This window comes from Rattus norvegicus, chromosome 10, assembly GCF_036323735.1.
Source record: "Rattus norvegicus strain BN/NHsdMcwi chromosome 10, GRCr8, whole genome shotgun sequence".
Taxonomy (NCBI): domain Eukaryota; kingdom Metazoa; phylum Chordata; class Mammalia; order Rodentia; family Muridae; genus Rattus; species Rattus norvegicus.
Genome location: NC_086028.1, coordinates 105,706,320 through 105,723,008, shown reverse-complemented (window position 1 = coordinate 105,723,008; position 16,689 = coordinate 105,706,320). Strand labels below are relative to the sequence as shown.

General features: G+C 54.3%; 1 protein-coding gene and 1 long non-coding RNA gene across 8 annotated transcripts in view; one reads left to right on the top strand and one right to left on the bottom strand.

Annotated features, from left to right (window-relative positions):
* The window catches only part of Baiap2 (BAR/IMD domain containing adaptor protein 2), a 67,179-nt gene extending 65,541 nt beyond the window's left edge, over positions 1–1,638 (bottom strand). Inside the window, exon 1 of one of the 7 annotated variants that reach the window (XM_006247872.4) lies at positions 1,339–1,638. In XM_006247872.4, the coding sequence (XP_006247934.1) occupies positions 1,339–1,392 (54 nt within the window). In that variant the 5' untranslated portion in view covers positions 1,393–1,638. 7 annotated transcript variants of the gene reach the window in all.
* LOC102555825 (uncharacterized) lies at positions 1,547–11,445 on the top strand. The gene is made up of 2 exons (XR_358061.3): positions 1,547–10,140; positions 11,130–11,445. It is a non-coding gene; the product is annotated as an uncharacterized LOC102555825 (long non-coding RNA).
* Positions 11,446–16,689: the final 5,244 nt, after the last annotated feature.

The window sequence follows — 16,689 nt, the reverse complement described above, 5'->3', positions numbered from 1 at the left end:
TGGAGACTACGGATACTAACGGTAAAAACCCAAAGGCTGTTCTCAATCCTGTTTGCCGGCAGCTCAGAACATGGTTTTGGAGCTCCTTCAGCCCCTCCACCCACCCATGTAACTACAACTTTAAAGCCTTTATTAAATGATGAATTAAAGTATAATCTGCCCCCTTGGACTCCAGCTGAAACCTAAGGGGCCACCCTGGAGGCTTCCATCTGCTGCCGGCGGCAGAGTAAGCACAGCTAAGAGGTTTTCACAGGCCACTGCCTAGAAAGGCACAACCGTGGCTGGTTCACACAGTCAGAAACTGTTGCTCTCCAGCAGAGCACAATCCCACCCAGCCATGAAGCAGCAAGTCCATGTAAAAACCCGGCGACTCCAGTCGAAAGCCTTTCACTCACCCTTCCAGACACAGTTTTAAAATAAAGCTTTGTAAGAGGACTGCCACGTACAGGGCAGGGCAGGGATTTCTCTCTTGAGGAAAAAAAAAATATGTCACTGCGAATTGCAGTGGACCCGGTGCCATCAGGGAGTCCCCCCACCCCCCGCTGTGTTGTTGTGAGGGGCCAGGGCTGTGAGAACCCATGGTGAAGAAATAGGAAATGGCCCGTCCATCTGTACCCAAGGCATAGACAGAACATGACAACAGGCGGCTTGCAGAAGGCTTTGCAGTTCTTCCATGAGAAACTGTCATTTCACAGATTAGTATGTGAATGCGACTCTTAACACATATCAGAAGCAAAAGCAGGCGCGCCAGCCTCCTACACAATTAGTCTTCTCCCTCTGCGGTTACATAAGATGATGGATTATCTGTCCACCCATCCAACCTGTCCGCGCTCGACCTCCCACTTTGGGCTACGTCCATTAACACTCGTAAAGGAGTTGTGGAAAGGGAAAGCCTGTTGAGGAGAAAGTGCCCAGAGGCTGGCATAACAGCGCCTAGAAGAGCCCCACAGTGCCACCGCGCCAAGCAAGCGCAGGGCGACCGCCCGCGGCAGCCTGCAACCTCCACGCCGCCCCCGCTCCTCGTTCCCCTCACTCCAGGGTGCAGCGGACCAGGCCAGCTCGGAGAGCAGCCCAGGCCCCCGTACAGCTCGGTCCCTCCGGACGCCGGGGCAGACAGGCGTACTGAGGGAGCGCGCGGGGGCTGAGCAGAGCCGTCGGGGTGGGGGCGTCCACTCGTGCTCCGGGACGGCACGGGCCGCGGCGGGCGTAAGGACCCTGGGCCGGCTCGGCCACCTGTGACCAACCGAAGATCGGCCCACCACACCCGCAGTCCGGGAGCCGGTGCCCTGCTCGGGCCTGAAGACCTAGGGACGACTCGGAGCCACGCTGGAAACTCACCTTGTAGACATTTTCCGTGAGCCGGTGCATCTCCTCCGAGCGTGAAAGCGACATGGTCCTGGGTCCCGGCTACACCACAGACCAGAGCAGGGGCACGGGTGTCGGTGAGAAAGGCGACAACTGCAGCAACAGGAAAAGGCGCGCAGACCAGGACCACAGAGCGCGGCGCCGGGCAGCCGCCGCTTTTATAGCCGCCGAAGGCCCCACCCCATAAAAACCCCGCCTCCGGGCCCCGCCCCCACCGCGCCCGGATCACCGCCCCCGGTTGTCCGCCCCCGCCCAGCCCAGCCGCTGCTAGGCAACCGCCAGGCCCGCTCCCGTGCCGTTTTTCCTATTGGTAGATTTCGGAGGCGGGGGCGAAGGGCGGAGCTAGAGGCGGGACTTCGAGGCTAGCTGCGAGCGGTGATTGGCCGGTCGCTGGGAGGCGGAGGCGCTGCGCGCTCTGAGGCCCTAGAGCTGCCTGAGGGGGTCGGAGCGACAGCAGGCCTGGGGGCGGGAAGCGGGGGCGGGGTGGCGCAGGAAGAGCTAGCGCGGGGTGTGGGCGGTGCGGGTGGCACCGGCGCGAGCGCGCGTGGAGGTGGCACTCGGGAGGCAGCGATCGGGGTTGAAGGCCCTCAAGGGTCCCTCAGGAGTGCGCGACTGGAGCCGGTGGCTCCCGCGCTATTGCAGGTGAGTCGGCGTGGAGTGCGTCGACCCTGGACGGTCTTCCGGAAGGGAGGACACCCGGGGCCGGAGTAGGTGGAGACGAGGGAAGGTGCTCAACTCTAGAGGGAGGACCCTGAACACTGGAGGCAAGATCGGGACAGGGTGGGCCCTGGAGCGGGTGGTTGTGGTGGACAGGTGATGGGTGGAGGGTGGGAGCCAACAGTTGGGTCTGGGATTCCGGGAAGAGGACCCAGGAGAGGGGCAAGCGGGACGTGGAACGAATCCTAGCGGGTGGTATAGTAGGGGATTGGGGCGGGAACCGGAGTTGGGTGGTAAGCTCCGGGGGAGGAGCCTCCCAACACAGCTTTGAATTGCCCAGTGGCTGATGCTTTAAGGAAGGTAAGGCTTGGCTGAGAAAACTGACCAGGTTGGCACACGGGGTTCCAGCACGGTTCCTTTGGAGAAATATTTACATAAATTAGGCGAACAGAGAGGAATTATTTGCTTTACATTGTAAAACACCAGAGCTGAATGTTTCCTTTTAATTAAGCATAACACTCCAGCATCCATTTCCTGGGCAGCTGGTTACGCCACTCCAACAACCCAGAGGACACAAATCCACGGAGCGGCTGTCAGGCCTCAGACATCAGGAGGACTCGGACGGCCCCTATTCACTTTGCTACGTGTGTAAAGGACAAGGAAAGGTTTAGAAAACACAGGACAGAGATTTGGTTTCCTGTTCCTTCAGCCAGCCGCTCCAGTGTGCTTTTTCCTTGTTGTCTACGTCACTTCAGTGTACAACCCTGTGTATCTATTTTCTTGGGTTCTTTTTGTTGTAAGTGACAGAAAGCCAGCTTAAACTGCCTGTCCATTAAGGACCTCACAAATACTGCTCACTGCAACTGGTTGTCACAGCTGCCCCTCCGTCTCCCTCCAGTAGAGTACCTACCCAGCCACACATTGACCCCCTCACTGACCAGGAAACCAACAGGGAGCTGTGCACAGGGGTAGAGGCAGCCCCTCCACGCTTGCCCCAGGTCAACGCCATAGAACTAGACGTGGAGGCTGGCAGCAAACACTGGAGGTCTGTCTGGAAAAGGGTGTAGAAACTCCCCCAGAAAAGTTCCCAAGGCCTGAACCACTCCCCTTTTCACAACATCCCAAGGCTGGTTCCTGGGCCTGCCTACCTACAATCACCCCGTTGACACACTCATGTGGGTGGCCGGCTCAAACCTGTCCACATCCCAGGAGGCTGGCCAGCTGCAGCAGGAGCCCACCCGGGGAAGAGGGTGTCAGGACACTTGAGTGACAGCGTCTCTCCATCCTGCCTGCAGTTCAGGGCTCTGTGACAAATGGCTATCATGACAGGACTTCCTCGGGTGGAAAGGGGACAGGAGAGAGATGGGACCTGTGTCCCCTTCAGCTCTCTACTGGGGGTGACCGCAGCCTGAGTACAGATTTCATCATGGAAGCTTTTCTGACCCAGGAAACAGCTCCTTTAATAGTAGGGGGCACCAGTGGTCAGAGATCAGGTTGCTCAGTGGACACATTGTAAGCTGGACAATCACAGATCAGCAAGTAGATTAGGAGGCCACTCTTTCCCTGCCTCCTTTTTATCCAAAGCCCATTACAAACTCATCATACTCCTTTTCCCCTTACATTGGTGGCTGAGGAGTCTGCTTACTCTTCTAAAAGTTCAGCCAAGCAGCTAGGAAATAGTGGCCCCTGTGTGAGCTTGCACCCCCTTCTGTCCATCGATGTGGAGGAAGCCATCGTCGTCCGGCTCCTCCTGCATCTTCCCAGGAAGAACGGTGAGAGGAGTCACCCAGGGTGATGACTGCCAGCCAGCACACCCTCCCAGACCTTCCAACACACCCCTGCTTTTCTTATAGGGTGCGGGTGCCGAGGTGGGAGCAGGGCTCGCTAGTCCAAGTTCCGGGGGGGGGGGGGAGCAGGTCTCAATGAGTGAGCGGCTCTGAGAGAAGTCACTGGAGGCAGAGACAGACCATTGTCCATATGTTCATATGTTGCTGGCTTTCCCACTCCGTTCTCCCCGAGTGGAGTTCTGCAGCCACCCCAGCCATAAACCCATGTGTCCGCTTCCCTGAGCACCAGCCTCTCTTTCTCCACACAAGCACGCTGAGCACAGGTCCAAGGCTGTGCTCAGGAACAGCCCCTGACCTACAGCACTGCGGGTCATGGTTCATGGTGGGCATCTCTGGAGACGGACTGGGGGTGGGGAGCACCAGTGTGTATGTCTCCAAGAGCTTATTTTTAGTTGAGTTATATAAGTGGTTTCATCTCGGCGTCATGTAGGAAGGGGTGGGGGGGGTCTCAGATTTAATTACAGGATGACAGCCTTGCATTTCAAGCAAGCTGTTCTCCTGGCAAGACAGGCTCACGGATGGATTGGGAGCCTGTGCTCAGCAGAGGCTGCCCTTCGGGAGGTGACGCCCCCCCCCAAGGCAAACTGTCACCCCACCTTCACCTCCATCCTTAGCCACTTTGCTGAGCTTGCCTTGGCGGGGAGCCACTTGTCTAAGATCTCAGAGATGGTGGGAGACCCACCCCACCCCCACCTCCACCTGGCAGCTTTCCTTCTGTCCTAGGGAAGAGTCTCCCAATCAGAACTCTCCTGTTTCCATTCCTGGGCTGAAGCTTTTCTAATGGGTAGCCAGAAAGTTCTAGAGTAGAAGAGACAGAAACGCAGGAGCTCGGGAAAAGCCTCCCTTTTTTCCCTCCACACCCATGTTGCTCATGCCGCATGGCCTGGGACTGGGCCAGGCCTGAGGGCAGAAGTGTTCTTGTATGTGGGGGGCATGGCTCTGGTTTCAGGAGAGTCTTAACGGTTGGCCATTGCGGTGGCTAGAACTTTAGCAGGAAGTCTATTTCAATTGCCGACAGCCACTTGAGTTTCAAGGCATAGCCTGCCACAGTGGAGGGGGAACAGGTTGAGACCTGACCATGACAGGATCAGGGTGCAGTGTGAGGAGAGGGCCCAGGTTTAAGGCGCCTGTTCCTTAACCAGTCAGCTTGCATAGGTGGGACAGACAGGGCTGCAGCTCCTGGGCAGGTCCCTAGTCTCCCGGAGCTCCCAAAGCAGAGATTAGGGTTCTGTGAAGTGCTGGGAGGAGCCAGGGAACGAAGAGTCATGTGGGAGTCACCGTGCTTTAGTGCTTTAGCTATCGGCTGGTACTGCCTAAACAGAGTGCCTGCCCTCTCTCTCCCCAGTTTTCTCTCCCAAGCCCAGCAGGGACAGTACAGTAGACACCCCACCACCACCTAGAGTGCTCTGCATGCCGCCATGTCCCCATCCCGACTGAGGGCAGGGACAGTAGCCCAGAGGAGCCAGAGGAGACAGGAAGACTGAAAGCCCCCTGAAATCCCTCTGGGTTCCGGACAGAAAGAGGACACTAGGTAGAATCTGGAGAATTCTGAGTGAACTGTGGACTTTTAGTTAATGATCTGTCAGCACTGGCTCCTGAATTGTGGTCAATGTCTCACCAAGGCAACAGGCTAACAGCAGGGGCTGGGGTGGGCCCAGGGGATGACACCCTCAGACAAAGAAGAGAAAGAAAAGGACATGGAGTGTCTTTGCTCCAAATGAGGAAATGTGGAGCAAAGGAGCTTGCGGGGGGGGGGGGGGGGGGTGCGGCGGGCTGCAGGTCAGAGGGTGCTGGGAGCTGGCCCTACCTAGCTGGGCCTGTGCTGATGCCTGTAGAGCTGAGGTCTAGGGAGCAGGTCCGCTCCCCTGCTATCCCAGATGTGGGCGCTTCCCTTCTTCCTCACAGACTGCACCTCAGGTTTACTCTTAGCCTGACATGGTTCGGAGCTTGCTCTTCCATGGCCGCCACCATGTGGGCCCTACTTGCTGCTGTGGGGAACAGATCAGCCCTGGCCACTTCTGGTGCCTTCTGTTCCCTCTCAAACATACAGTGTGACTGAAAGGAAAGGTGGTCACTCTCTTGGTGGGGATGCCCACCTGGTGGGCTCAGCTGGAGGATGCGTGAACGCGGCTGGTGGCTTTCCAGAGTGTCAACTGGCCCCGCCTCTGTCCTCTTAGTCACAGGGTCTTTTAGGTCCCTTTTAGTCCCATTCCAGCTCTGGCCTCCCTCCAGGCAGGCCCAGGAAGACAGAGCCTGCTGAGGGTAAAGGTGTGGGAGATGTGACCTCCCCGAGCTGCCCTGCCGCCCTGGTATAGGGGGTTAGCCTCCCCAGGAACCACCCCCCCTTATGTAATCTGCACATCACACAGGCGTGACTCCAGGTGCCCGTGGGAGGTAGTAACGCGGGGGTGAGCTCAGGGGCGCAAACAAGCCTCCAAGTTTCCTTGGGTGCCTCTCCTCTTGTTACATTTCAGCGTCATCCCGCGTCTGCCAGCTCGGTCACCCACTTGCCTATTAGAATATATTAACTGACAATGCAGACTTAAATAACTTGGGCAGGTGACAGGCTGCAGTGAGGAGCCCTCTGCACCGAACCCTTCCGCAGCAGGCCAAGTGAGTTCAGAGGAGGTGTTTTGGTGGGCAGGGACGGGCAGGGTGCAGCCTGCAGTCTGAGCACACCCAACACCAAGTCTGAAGCGTTGAGATACGGGTGCCCGTGGCAACAAGGGAAGCCCACCCCATGGCAGGCACACCCATGCCTTCTGTACACACCCAGCTGGAGGTAGGATTGTGCCGTAAGTGAATAAGAAAACTGAACAGTGGTATTATCTGTCATCAGAGCATGGCTGGTCTGTGATGACAGCTCTAGCCGCAGCAGCAGCAGCCTAGGCACGGGCAGTCTCTGCTAGGCTCCCTTGCTCTGTAGAGTACCTTCCTGTAGACCCGGGTGGTCACTCAGCTTCCCGGGGCGGGGGTGGCGGGGGTGGGGGAGATAAAAACCAACCCTTGCTTCCTGCTCACTCTGCATACTCCCCTCCCCACTTTGCTCTCTTATCGCTCTGCCTCTTAAACTAAGTTGCCTCGAAGGTGTCTAAAGGTGTTTTTCAGGTTACAGCAAAGGAGATAGTCTTCCAGACTCTGGAGTCAAAAGACACCCAGCCCTGAGCCCTGGTGTGCTCCACCGGGTCCGTCCCCACCACACCCCCATCCCCAGCTGGTCCTGCCGGAGTGAGAAGCCCAGACATGTACTGCTTCACATGCTCACAGATGGCTTCCCTGCTCAGGGCTGGCTGCTGCTAATTTTGGCTGCTGGAGGCTCCGTGTGCGCTCTCTCTTTTTTTAATTCCATGTTTATTTAAAGCCAGATTTTGAAATCTTGTCTTCAACTCTGAAATCTGAAATTGTCTTGCTGCAGATCTTACCCCTAACCACCATCCCCCCACGCTCCCCCCCCCACACACACATATTGCACAAAGTTTAGGGAGTTTTGATGAACAACTGGCCAGGGTCTCTTTACAGCAATCCTGTCGTGTCAGCACAGAGGACAGGAGGTACCCTACCTCACCCCTCCAACCCCCGTTCATGCCTGGTGTTTCCATGTAAATGGGGATGCTGTGCAGAGAGTCTGATTAGAGGCTACCCTGCTTGGTGCTGCAGGAGGAGCGGACCCGGACAGGACTGGCTCATTGATCTCAGTCCTGTAACGGGACCTGGTGTGGCCCAGGTATCTAGGACCCTAGTGCCAATCCCCCAACTGGCTCCTCTTACCCATGAAAGCCTTAGAGGCTCTTCCTGCTCTCTGGGGAATCAAGTCCACCTAGAGGGGACCTTCCTGGCTTAGGAGAAAATGTATGTCCAGCTTGCTGGTATGTTGACACAACACTGGGCTGCTCTCAGGACACACACAGTGGAACTCTGTCCTCTCACTCTGGGACCCAGAAGAGTCGCTGGCATGGTGAGTGCTCCAGAGGCACCAGGGCTACACCCCCATTGCATGACATGCAGCTGCCCACCTGCCCTTCTGCCCTCCCACAGCTGCTCTGGGATGTGCTAGAAGGACTTTGGTGAAGAATGACCTCGAGGGAGCTGGTCAGGAGCTGAGGTATAACCGGTTCCAGGAGGAATGCCTGCACCCGGAAGCAGTGGGGCGGACCTAAGGCACCAACTGGGTTCCCACACCAACCTCTGCCTCTTCCCCACCAGGCCGAGAAAAGGAAGGGTGCCACTTCCACCCTGAGCCATCTGCAAACCCTGCCAGGCAGGGCCTTTCTAACATGGAGAGTGTGAAGGGCTGGGACGGTGTTCCTGGCACCTCTGGTCAGACAGGAAGGTGGCTGTGAGAAAAACGAGTGGAGTGTTAAGCTTTGGAATGTCATTTCTCCAGCAAGCTCACTTCTCTCAAGGTTGAGAGACAGAGATCTTTGTAGAGAAGTGTAGAAAACTAGCTGTCCCCCCTGTCCCTGCCAGGAAACTATGACTCTAAAAGAATATGCGAGACATTTCACCCCCTGTCCAACCAAAGGTCGGCTGAACAGCCTTTCCAAATGTCACACTGCAACCGCTGCTGGCAGGAAATCGGGGCTGCCAAAGTGCCCCAGGATCTGCTGTTGACTCTTACTTCAAGCTGGAGGGTTTGGGGTTTTTGTTTGTTTGTTTGTTTTATTTTGTTTTCCTGCAGGAGCTAACAAAATTCTTAATGCACAGCCTGAGGAGTTGGCTTTCTGAGCCTTGGAGCTGGTGGTGCAGGACTCTGTGTTGTTTTTCCTGCCTTCCTGGGCTCCAAGAGGCCCCAAAGAGAAAGCCCCATGCTCAGGATCCAAGGTCAGACGCTTAGGTAGAACAGTTAGGGGACATTGGAATTAAACCATGGTACCTGACAGTTTCCTCAGACAGGCCGTGGGTCAGGTATCCGCATCCACTGTTGCTGTTAACCTGGGAGCAGATGGAGCAGAGCCCACCCAGCTCCTGGCTCCTGGGCATCCAGCTTGGCTGCTTTTCCCCAGGGCCGCCCTCGTGCTTTGGGTTTTACAATAGACTGCCACTTCTGGGGCGCTTGCCTAGCAGGGGGCTGGAGGACTCCCTGAATGCAGCTCCCTCATCTCGAGGGTTCCCTTCACTGCCCCCTGGTGGAACGTCGACGAAAGGAGACCTGCCGCAGGGCAGGTAAGCGTCGCCAGCTGAGGTGGAAGTGGGACCAGCGGGAGGCTGCGGGCCAGCAGGGGGAGTGCACGGTTCGCGAGACCAGGCTGTACCTAGGAAGGGAGGGGCCCAGCAATCACAGACTCTTGCCTTGCCCTGTCTCCAGCGGGAAGAATAAGATCCTCCCTTCAGGTAGAGGGAGGAAGAGGAGGCAGACAGCTGCTGCAGTGGGCTCTGCTGGAGCCTTTAGAGGGGACGTGAGGGCCGGCCGTACATTCGCCTGTAAGGCTATGTACTATCAACTTCTAGGTCATTCTTTTCTCTTTTTCCCCTGGGTGTTGTTGCTGTTTTGGATTTTGGTTAGTTGGTTGCTCCTCTGTTCTTGAGAGAGGCTCTCATGTAGCCCAGACTGGCCTCAAACTTCAGGACGCTGAGAGGCATAGACCAACACTCTCCGGCTGAACCACATGCACAGCCCAGAACTGATCTTTGCGGTAACCCTTGTACTTGCAAGGATCTGGCTGCCATTTTACCCTCTCTTTGGGGGACCCGCGAGGTTGCCGGCTCCCTTAGATCCTCCTGGACCCACCTTTCCCCCGGTTATTTTACACCGTAGCCTGTCTGGTGAACACGCAACACGGGAGCTACCGATTTTAGTTCTGGTTTCCCTGGTGGCTGATGAGGAGCCTGTCATCCCCTTCTTTCCTGGGTCCCTGTTGTCGATGACAATGACGATGATGACAACGATTTTACCCCACTGAGAACTTCACATGTGAACGCTGCACATACATGACTCCTAATGCATGTTCCTCCCAACTCTACCCACACCCCTCACATCTGTGATCTTTAGTTACTATTGTCACATCTGTTTAATGTGTGTATGAACACATGTGCGCACACACACAAATAACCCACGAGTTCATTCTGCTTCGATTCTATGTACATAAGTCCCCGCCGGCCACTTGGAACTGGACAAGAGCCTCCTCTTTTTCAAAAGGAGCCACAGCCTCTACTCCAGTGAGCTATGTGGGAGGGAGCCTGCAGGTGCCTGGAGACAACCAGCTTGCACCTGGCTGCAGCTCACAGTCTCCACTCTTGACGAAGCGAGACAGATGCCCACTGACGCAGACACGTGAGTGGGGTGAGGGAAAGTCCCCACCTGCTCCTTTCAGACACCTGTGCGAGCCCGGGTTAGCATAGACAGGGTCAAGAGGCAGCCACCAAGGAGCCTGGTCATTCCCTGTCAGGTGACAGCACCCCAGGACCGATGGGTGGGGTAGCTGAGCCTCACAGAGCGCTGAAAAGGGAACAGTGGCCCTGGGTGGGGTGGGTGATCCCAGCACAAACCAGATGATGAGGTGGTACACAGCCTCCTCCCGATCCGTAGCAGCTATGCCTGCTGTACCTGACAGGCTGAAGCAAGAATGGGCTTGTTGAAGAGCCACAGCAGCTAGCTCCATCTGAGGACCAGCACCTTCATACCCCACCACTCTCCCTCCATAGCCCTTGCCAACCTGGGGTTGCCGCTGTCACCACACCCTGCATAGAGCCCCCTGCCCTCCACCTCATTGTCCCTGTAATCAAGGGAGCTTAGACTGGCCTGCCTAGGGGGACTCTGACTCCCACACTAGTGGGGTCAGAGGACAGCTTGCCTGAGAGTTTGTTCCCTCCTACCATTTGAGTCCCAAGGGTTGAACTCAAGGCCCAAGACTTGGCAGCAATGCCTCCCACCACTGGCCCAGCCGAAGTTGTATGTCTGTTTGTTTGAGACCTGATCTCTGTGCAGCCCTGGCTGTCCTGGAACTTTCTGTGTAGACCAGGCTTCGAATTCAGAGATACACCTGTCCCGGTCTCCAGTGCTGGAGTTAAAGATATGAGGGTGGGGTTGGCAGCAGGGTGCAGGGGCAGCATTCTTGAGAAGTGCCCTTCCTGCAGGTAGTCATTCCCAAGAACTGATTAGCTCCGGGCTTTGAGCCCCTGGCAGGCACTTGGAGAGGAGGAAATGCCTGTGGCTAGCTCAGGCTGGGCCAAGGGGGTTTCCACCTTCCCTCCCAGTTCCGGCAGCAATGAGGTCCCAGGGCCTCTGGCCACACTGGGCCACAACAACGGCTTCATTCCTAGGTGACAGATCTGAGTCACCATCTGTGGGTTGTGGCTCCTCACCAGCCCGGCTTGCAGCCTTTAAGTTTGCCACAGTCTGGCCTCGGGCCGAGTCTCCATCATCACCTCGGCCGTTTTCCCTGCTGTCTCCTCTCCTTAAGCAGAAACATGATGCGAATGGGTTCCAGATCTGTACCTGCTGTCACCCCTGCACACACTCCCAGAGCTGATATCACAGGTTAGATCCCGGTGGTACCAGGCCAGAGGCCCCCACACTTCCACCTGTTGGCCACTACAGGGCTTTGCAAATAAAGTTTTGTTGTTATTGTTGTTTTAACTGTCTTTAAAATTACTTATGTACAGGAGCATTTTGTTCATGTGTTTGTATGTGCACCGCGTGAGTGTCTAGTGCCCTCAGAGGTCAGAAAAGGACATCAGATTCTCTAGGCACACCAGGTCCTGGGAACTGAACCTGGGTCCTCTGCAAGAGCCTTAATTGTTGAGACATTTGTTTTTGTGACAGAGATCGGCGTCGCCTAGGCTGGCCTCATATTCACTATGTAGTCAAGGGTGAACTTGATCTGGTCCTCCTACCTCTGCCTCCCAAATGCTGGGGTTACAGGTGTATGCCAGCACACCTGGTTCACTTGGGACTGGAGATAGAGCTCATTTTGCACGCTGAGCCACTCCCCCAAGGCCCTGTAGGTGAAGCTGACTTAGAGCCTGGCCATGCTTGTGCACCAGCTCAACTGACATCTTCCTGCCACTGCAGGGTTCAGACCACAACTCCCAGAGCCCTCATTTCAATAGCGACGTTGATGCTCTAGTTCGACCCCGCCCCCGCCCCCCGCCCCCCGCCCCCCTGCAGGAAGCTGCTGGCCACCTCACACCAAGCTGGAGGCACCGAACTAACTGGAGGGATGGCTGGCTTTGCTGCAGCTGCCCACCCCCCCCCCCCCCCCGCTTGCCTTCTGTTTCCAAGACCCATCCTCCAGGCTTCCAGCTTGGGGCTCACTGAGAGCCCCTGCACTGTGTCTCCCGTGCACTGGAAAGCCCGGCCCTCTGCTCTGCTCCGCTCTGTTCTTCACAGTTGCTGCCAGCTCTTTGCCACCTCCCACCACTGGGAAGGGATGCTCTGCAGCCTTGAAGCAGAGGCTGGTCCTCCAGTTGCCACTCTTACATGCGTTTGGTTTTGAGACAGGATCTGATTTATAGCCCAGGCTGTCCTCAAAACCACAGGGATCGGCTGCCTTTGCCCACCCACCCCCAAACCTCCCAGCGCTCGGATTAAAGGTGCGTGTCACCATGCTCAGCCCAGTCCCCACTCTTGTCAAACGCCTCTCAAACCTTAGGCTTGTCATTAAACCCAGTGTGAGGAAACTTGGCAAGGACCAGCTGCAGATGGTCAGCTCCGCTCTCTGCCGTCCACCCCTCTGGAATCCTAACCCCGCCATCGCTGTTGCTTCTGCCGCTTTTGTAGAGAAGGATTGTTACATTTTTTTGCGTGCTTTGCTAGTTCTCGGAGCATTGATTTTCCTTAAATGACTCTGTCTGATGGGGAAGTGAAGTCAGTTTCCTGTGCTTGACTTTTTTCTTGTTCTTTTTTTTTTCTTTTTTTCTTTTTTCTTTTTTTTTTTTTTTAAGACAGGGCATCTTGGTTACTTTTCTATTACTGTGATAAAATGCCATGGCCAAGGCAACTTCAAGAAGAGGAAAGCTTTTGTGCCCGGAGTGGTGGTGACACACACCTTTAATCCCAGCACTTGGGAAGCAGAGGTGGGTCCATCTTTCTGAGTCTATATAGTGTAGTTACAGAACAGTCAGGCCTTCACAGTGAGACTCCGTCTTCACCCGATATAATTTTATTACATATTACATATAATTTATTATATAATGTATTATTATTAGGCTTATGGTTTTAGAAGGCCATGACAGTACAATGAAGGCCTCGTGGCAGGAACATCTGAGAGCTCAGGTCTTGTACCACAAGTAGAAGATAGAGAGGATAGAGAGGACACACTGGGAATAGGAACTTCAAAGCCCGCTCCCAGTGACACGCCCCCCTCCAACAAGGCCACATACCCCCAATCCTTCCCAAACAGTTCTACCAACTGGGAACCAAGTATTCAAACATATGATCCTGTGGGAGCCATCCTCATTCAGTCCACCACATTCTACCCTCTTGACTTCCACAGGCTTGTGGCCATATCACAGTGCATTCAGTCTCACTTAGGAAGTCCCCATACCCTCCCAGTTTTAACCCCATTTAAAGGTCCAAAGACTCTTCTGAGACTTGAGCCAATCTCTTTTTAACTGTGACCTCCTGTGAACTCAAAAGGCAAACCACGTTCTTCCAACACACAGTGGCGCAGACTATACACTACTGTTCCAAAAGCGAGGGAAGGGGACTCTGTGTTGAAACACCCAGAGCAACACTGAAACCCAGCAGAGTAACACCAGGGCTGGTGTCAGAAGACTTGGACGGCCCCACTCTTCCAGCTCTGCTGACTTCCAGATACATCTTTCAAGCTGGTTCCACTTCCTGCCTGCGGTTCCTGGCAGGCACCACCACCATCTGGGGTCTCTCTTGCAGCCCTTGCTTTAACTTCTCTGCTTCATGCAATGGCCTCTCGAGGCCTTCGTGTGGGAACTGCCCTGCCTCGAGTTGCCTAGCCTCTGGCTCTCTTTGGCCACAGAGGGAAATCCCACAACCCCTTCACACATATGTCCTTCATAATGTCAGGACTTCAAGGCTAACACTGCCAAGGGCAACCTGCTTGGGATGAGTGCTGGGAATCACACAGAGCAGCCTTTGTCTCTTCCTAAGGCCTTTCCTTTCACAAGCTGGAATTCAGCTGGGCGGGGTCTTGCTGTGGGTGGGTCCCGCCTCTTCTTAACCCCGCCCTGCGGTCATCAAAAGCCCGGGCTCATCACATTTCCAGCTGCTCCTTTTCTCCTCAGACCACATCTCGGGTTTATTTTTGCCCCACTTGCTCTTTTTCGTCACAGACCCGAGTACGTACGTATGGTGATTACTAACAACCATGTGACAGAGTCGGCATTAGGCTGTTTTGAAATCTCCTCTCCAAAGAAATTAGCCTATCGCCTATAAACCTAGCCTCTGGAAAGTTCTAAAGACAAGGACAGAAAGCAGCCACACTCTTTGCCAAAACATCACCAAACTGGCGTCTAGCCCGGCTGCTGCTAGAAATCTTTGCTTCCAGGATTGGGGATTTAGCTCAGTGGTAGAGCGCTTGCCTAGCAAGCGTAAGGCCCTGGGTTCGGTCCCCAGCTCCGAAAAATAGAAAAGAAAAAAAAAAATCTTTGCTTCCAGCTGTGTGGAGTGGCACACACACTCTGGAGTCAGAGACAGGTGGATTTCTGTAAGTTAGAAGCCAACCAGATCTGCATGGAGAGTCTCAAGACAGCCAAGGCTACACAGAAAGATCCTGCCTCAAAGAAAAACAAACGAACAAACAAAAAATCCTTCTCTCTAAGCCTCTTGAGCTAAACCACGACCCAGCTCAGCACTGTCTTCCGGGATCTTACTGATGCAGCCCGTTAAGCCCTGCTAACGAGTCGAACTGCCTTTCTAGCCCAAAGTCTTCCTCAAAAAACAAAAAGTCAGTTTTTGCACACGCACACGTACACATGCATTCTCACACGCTTCGTGCACATGCGTGATTCTCACATATTAAGTTTTTTTAAAAGTTATTGGAGCTGGAGAGACGGCTCATAAGCATTTGCTGTTCTTCCAAATGATCTGAGTTCAGTTCCCAGGAACCATATCAGGGGCACAACCTCCTGTAACAGGAGCTCTACAGGATCCTAGGTCCTCTCCTGGCTATGGGAGTCCTCCCTCTCACACACATGTGGCATACATTCACACAGGTAAAAAATAAATCTTTAAAAAACTATTAACCTGGATTGGGATTACTAATTCATAGCTCCTAGTGCTCTCCCCCCCCCTCCTCGCCCTCCCCTCCCTTCCCCTCCCCTTCTGTCTCTAGTATTTGAAATCTTGGTCCTGTTACTTTGTTGCTAGAAACCAACCCCAGGATATCTCACAAGTATTCTTCCATGTGACTCTCCATCCTTTTCTTTTTTCTTTTTTTTAAAGATCTATTTATTTTATTTATAGAAGTACACTGTAGCTGTCTTCAGACACACCAGAAGAGGACAGCAGATCTCATTACAGACGGTCATGAGCCACCACGTGGGTGCTGGGAATTGAACTCAGGACCTCTGGAAGAGCAGCCAGTGCTCTTAGCGGCTGAGCCATCTCTCTAGCCGCCCTGGCTCCTTTTCTTTTGAAACAAGGCCTCCCTATATTGCTCAGACTGGCCTCAAATTCAGTATAGCCCAAGCAGATCTGGAACGTGAGATCCTCCTGCCTCGGCATCTGCAGGGGCTTTAGTATTTTTAGTCGGCACACTGAAGATTGCAACCTACACACAGGAACTTACACCTTAATATTCACAGTGTCCCGCCGTGGATAGAAGCCATGTGCGCTATGACATCACACCTCGAGACTCTCACCACAGTGTGCCAGTTGCTTTCTTTCCCATATAGATTTATATGTCGGTGTTTAAACAGAAAAGGATTTTTCCCTCTATCTCCCCACTGTATTTATCATCTCGGTTTTCATTCTGCTTCTCTGAGACAGTCTGGCTAAGACCACAGGAAGGCTAGCCTTAATCTTGAGCTCCTGCTACCGCAGCATCCTGAATTCACAGGGATTACAATGTCTCCTCTCCCAGCTACCTCTTCTGCCTTTTCCCGAAACTGCAGATCGGCTCTGGCAGCATTCCCTGCATGTTTGGGTGGGGCTTCCTTCACCTCCTGGCTCTGAGGTCTCTTTCTGATCACTGCGCTCTGGATTGGACGCGCCTTCTCTTCTGGTTTCGCTGAGTCTTCCTTCTGATGAAAACCCTGTGGTCACCCAGCCTCTCTTGTGGGCATCTTTCCTGTGCATGGCTGCTGTGTGGTGTTTGCTTTGGTTCCTGTCACACTGACTGTGATGACTCACAGTTTTCCTTTAATTTTTACAATTTGTAAATTATATTTGTTGAATTTCTTAAATTTGTAAACTGATGCCCTTTGCTGATTTTGAGTCTTTTTCTTCCTATCTTGTTTTTCTGCTGCAGTCTTTTTTTTTTCCATAACAACGCGTTTATGCAGGACCGTGTGTGTGTGTGTGTGTGTGTGTGTGTGTGTGTGTGTGTGTGCGCGCGCGCGCGCGCGCGCGCGCAATTCTGAGTGTCCTTCCTTACAAAGGGTTTTGTGACAGGATTTCTCACTGGCCTGGTGTTCGCCAGTTCCGCTAGCCGGGATTACCAGCGCGCACTCCTGTGCCCAGCATTTTAAAATGTGAGTCCTGGTGATAAGTCCCAGCTCGTTTCACTTGGAAAGCAAGGACTTGCAGACTGAACTGTCCACACGCCCACCAGGGTGCTTGCTCAACTGGACAGGGAAGCTGGGCTCATGGGCTCTGTTCTCAGACATCTGCCTCTGAGCTCCCCAGTAACACCCCCACGCCCATCCCGGGTCCCACAGTGTTTGCAGATTCTTGTCTCTGGCT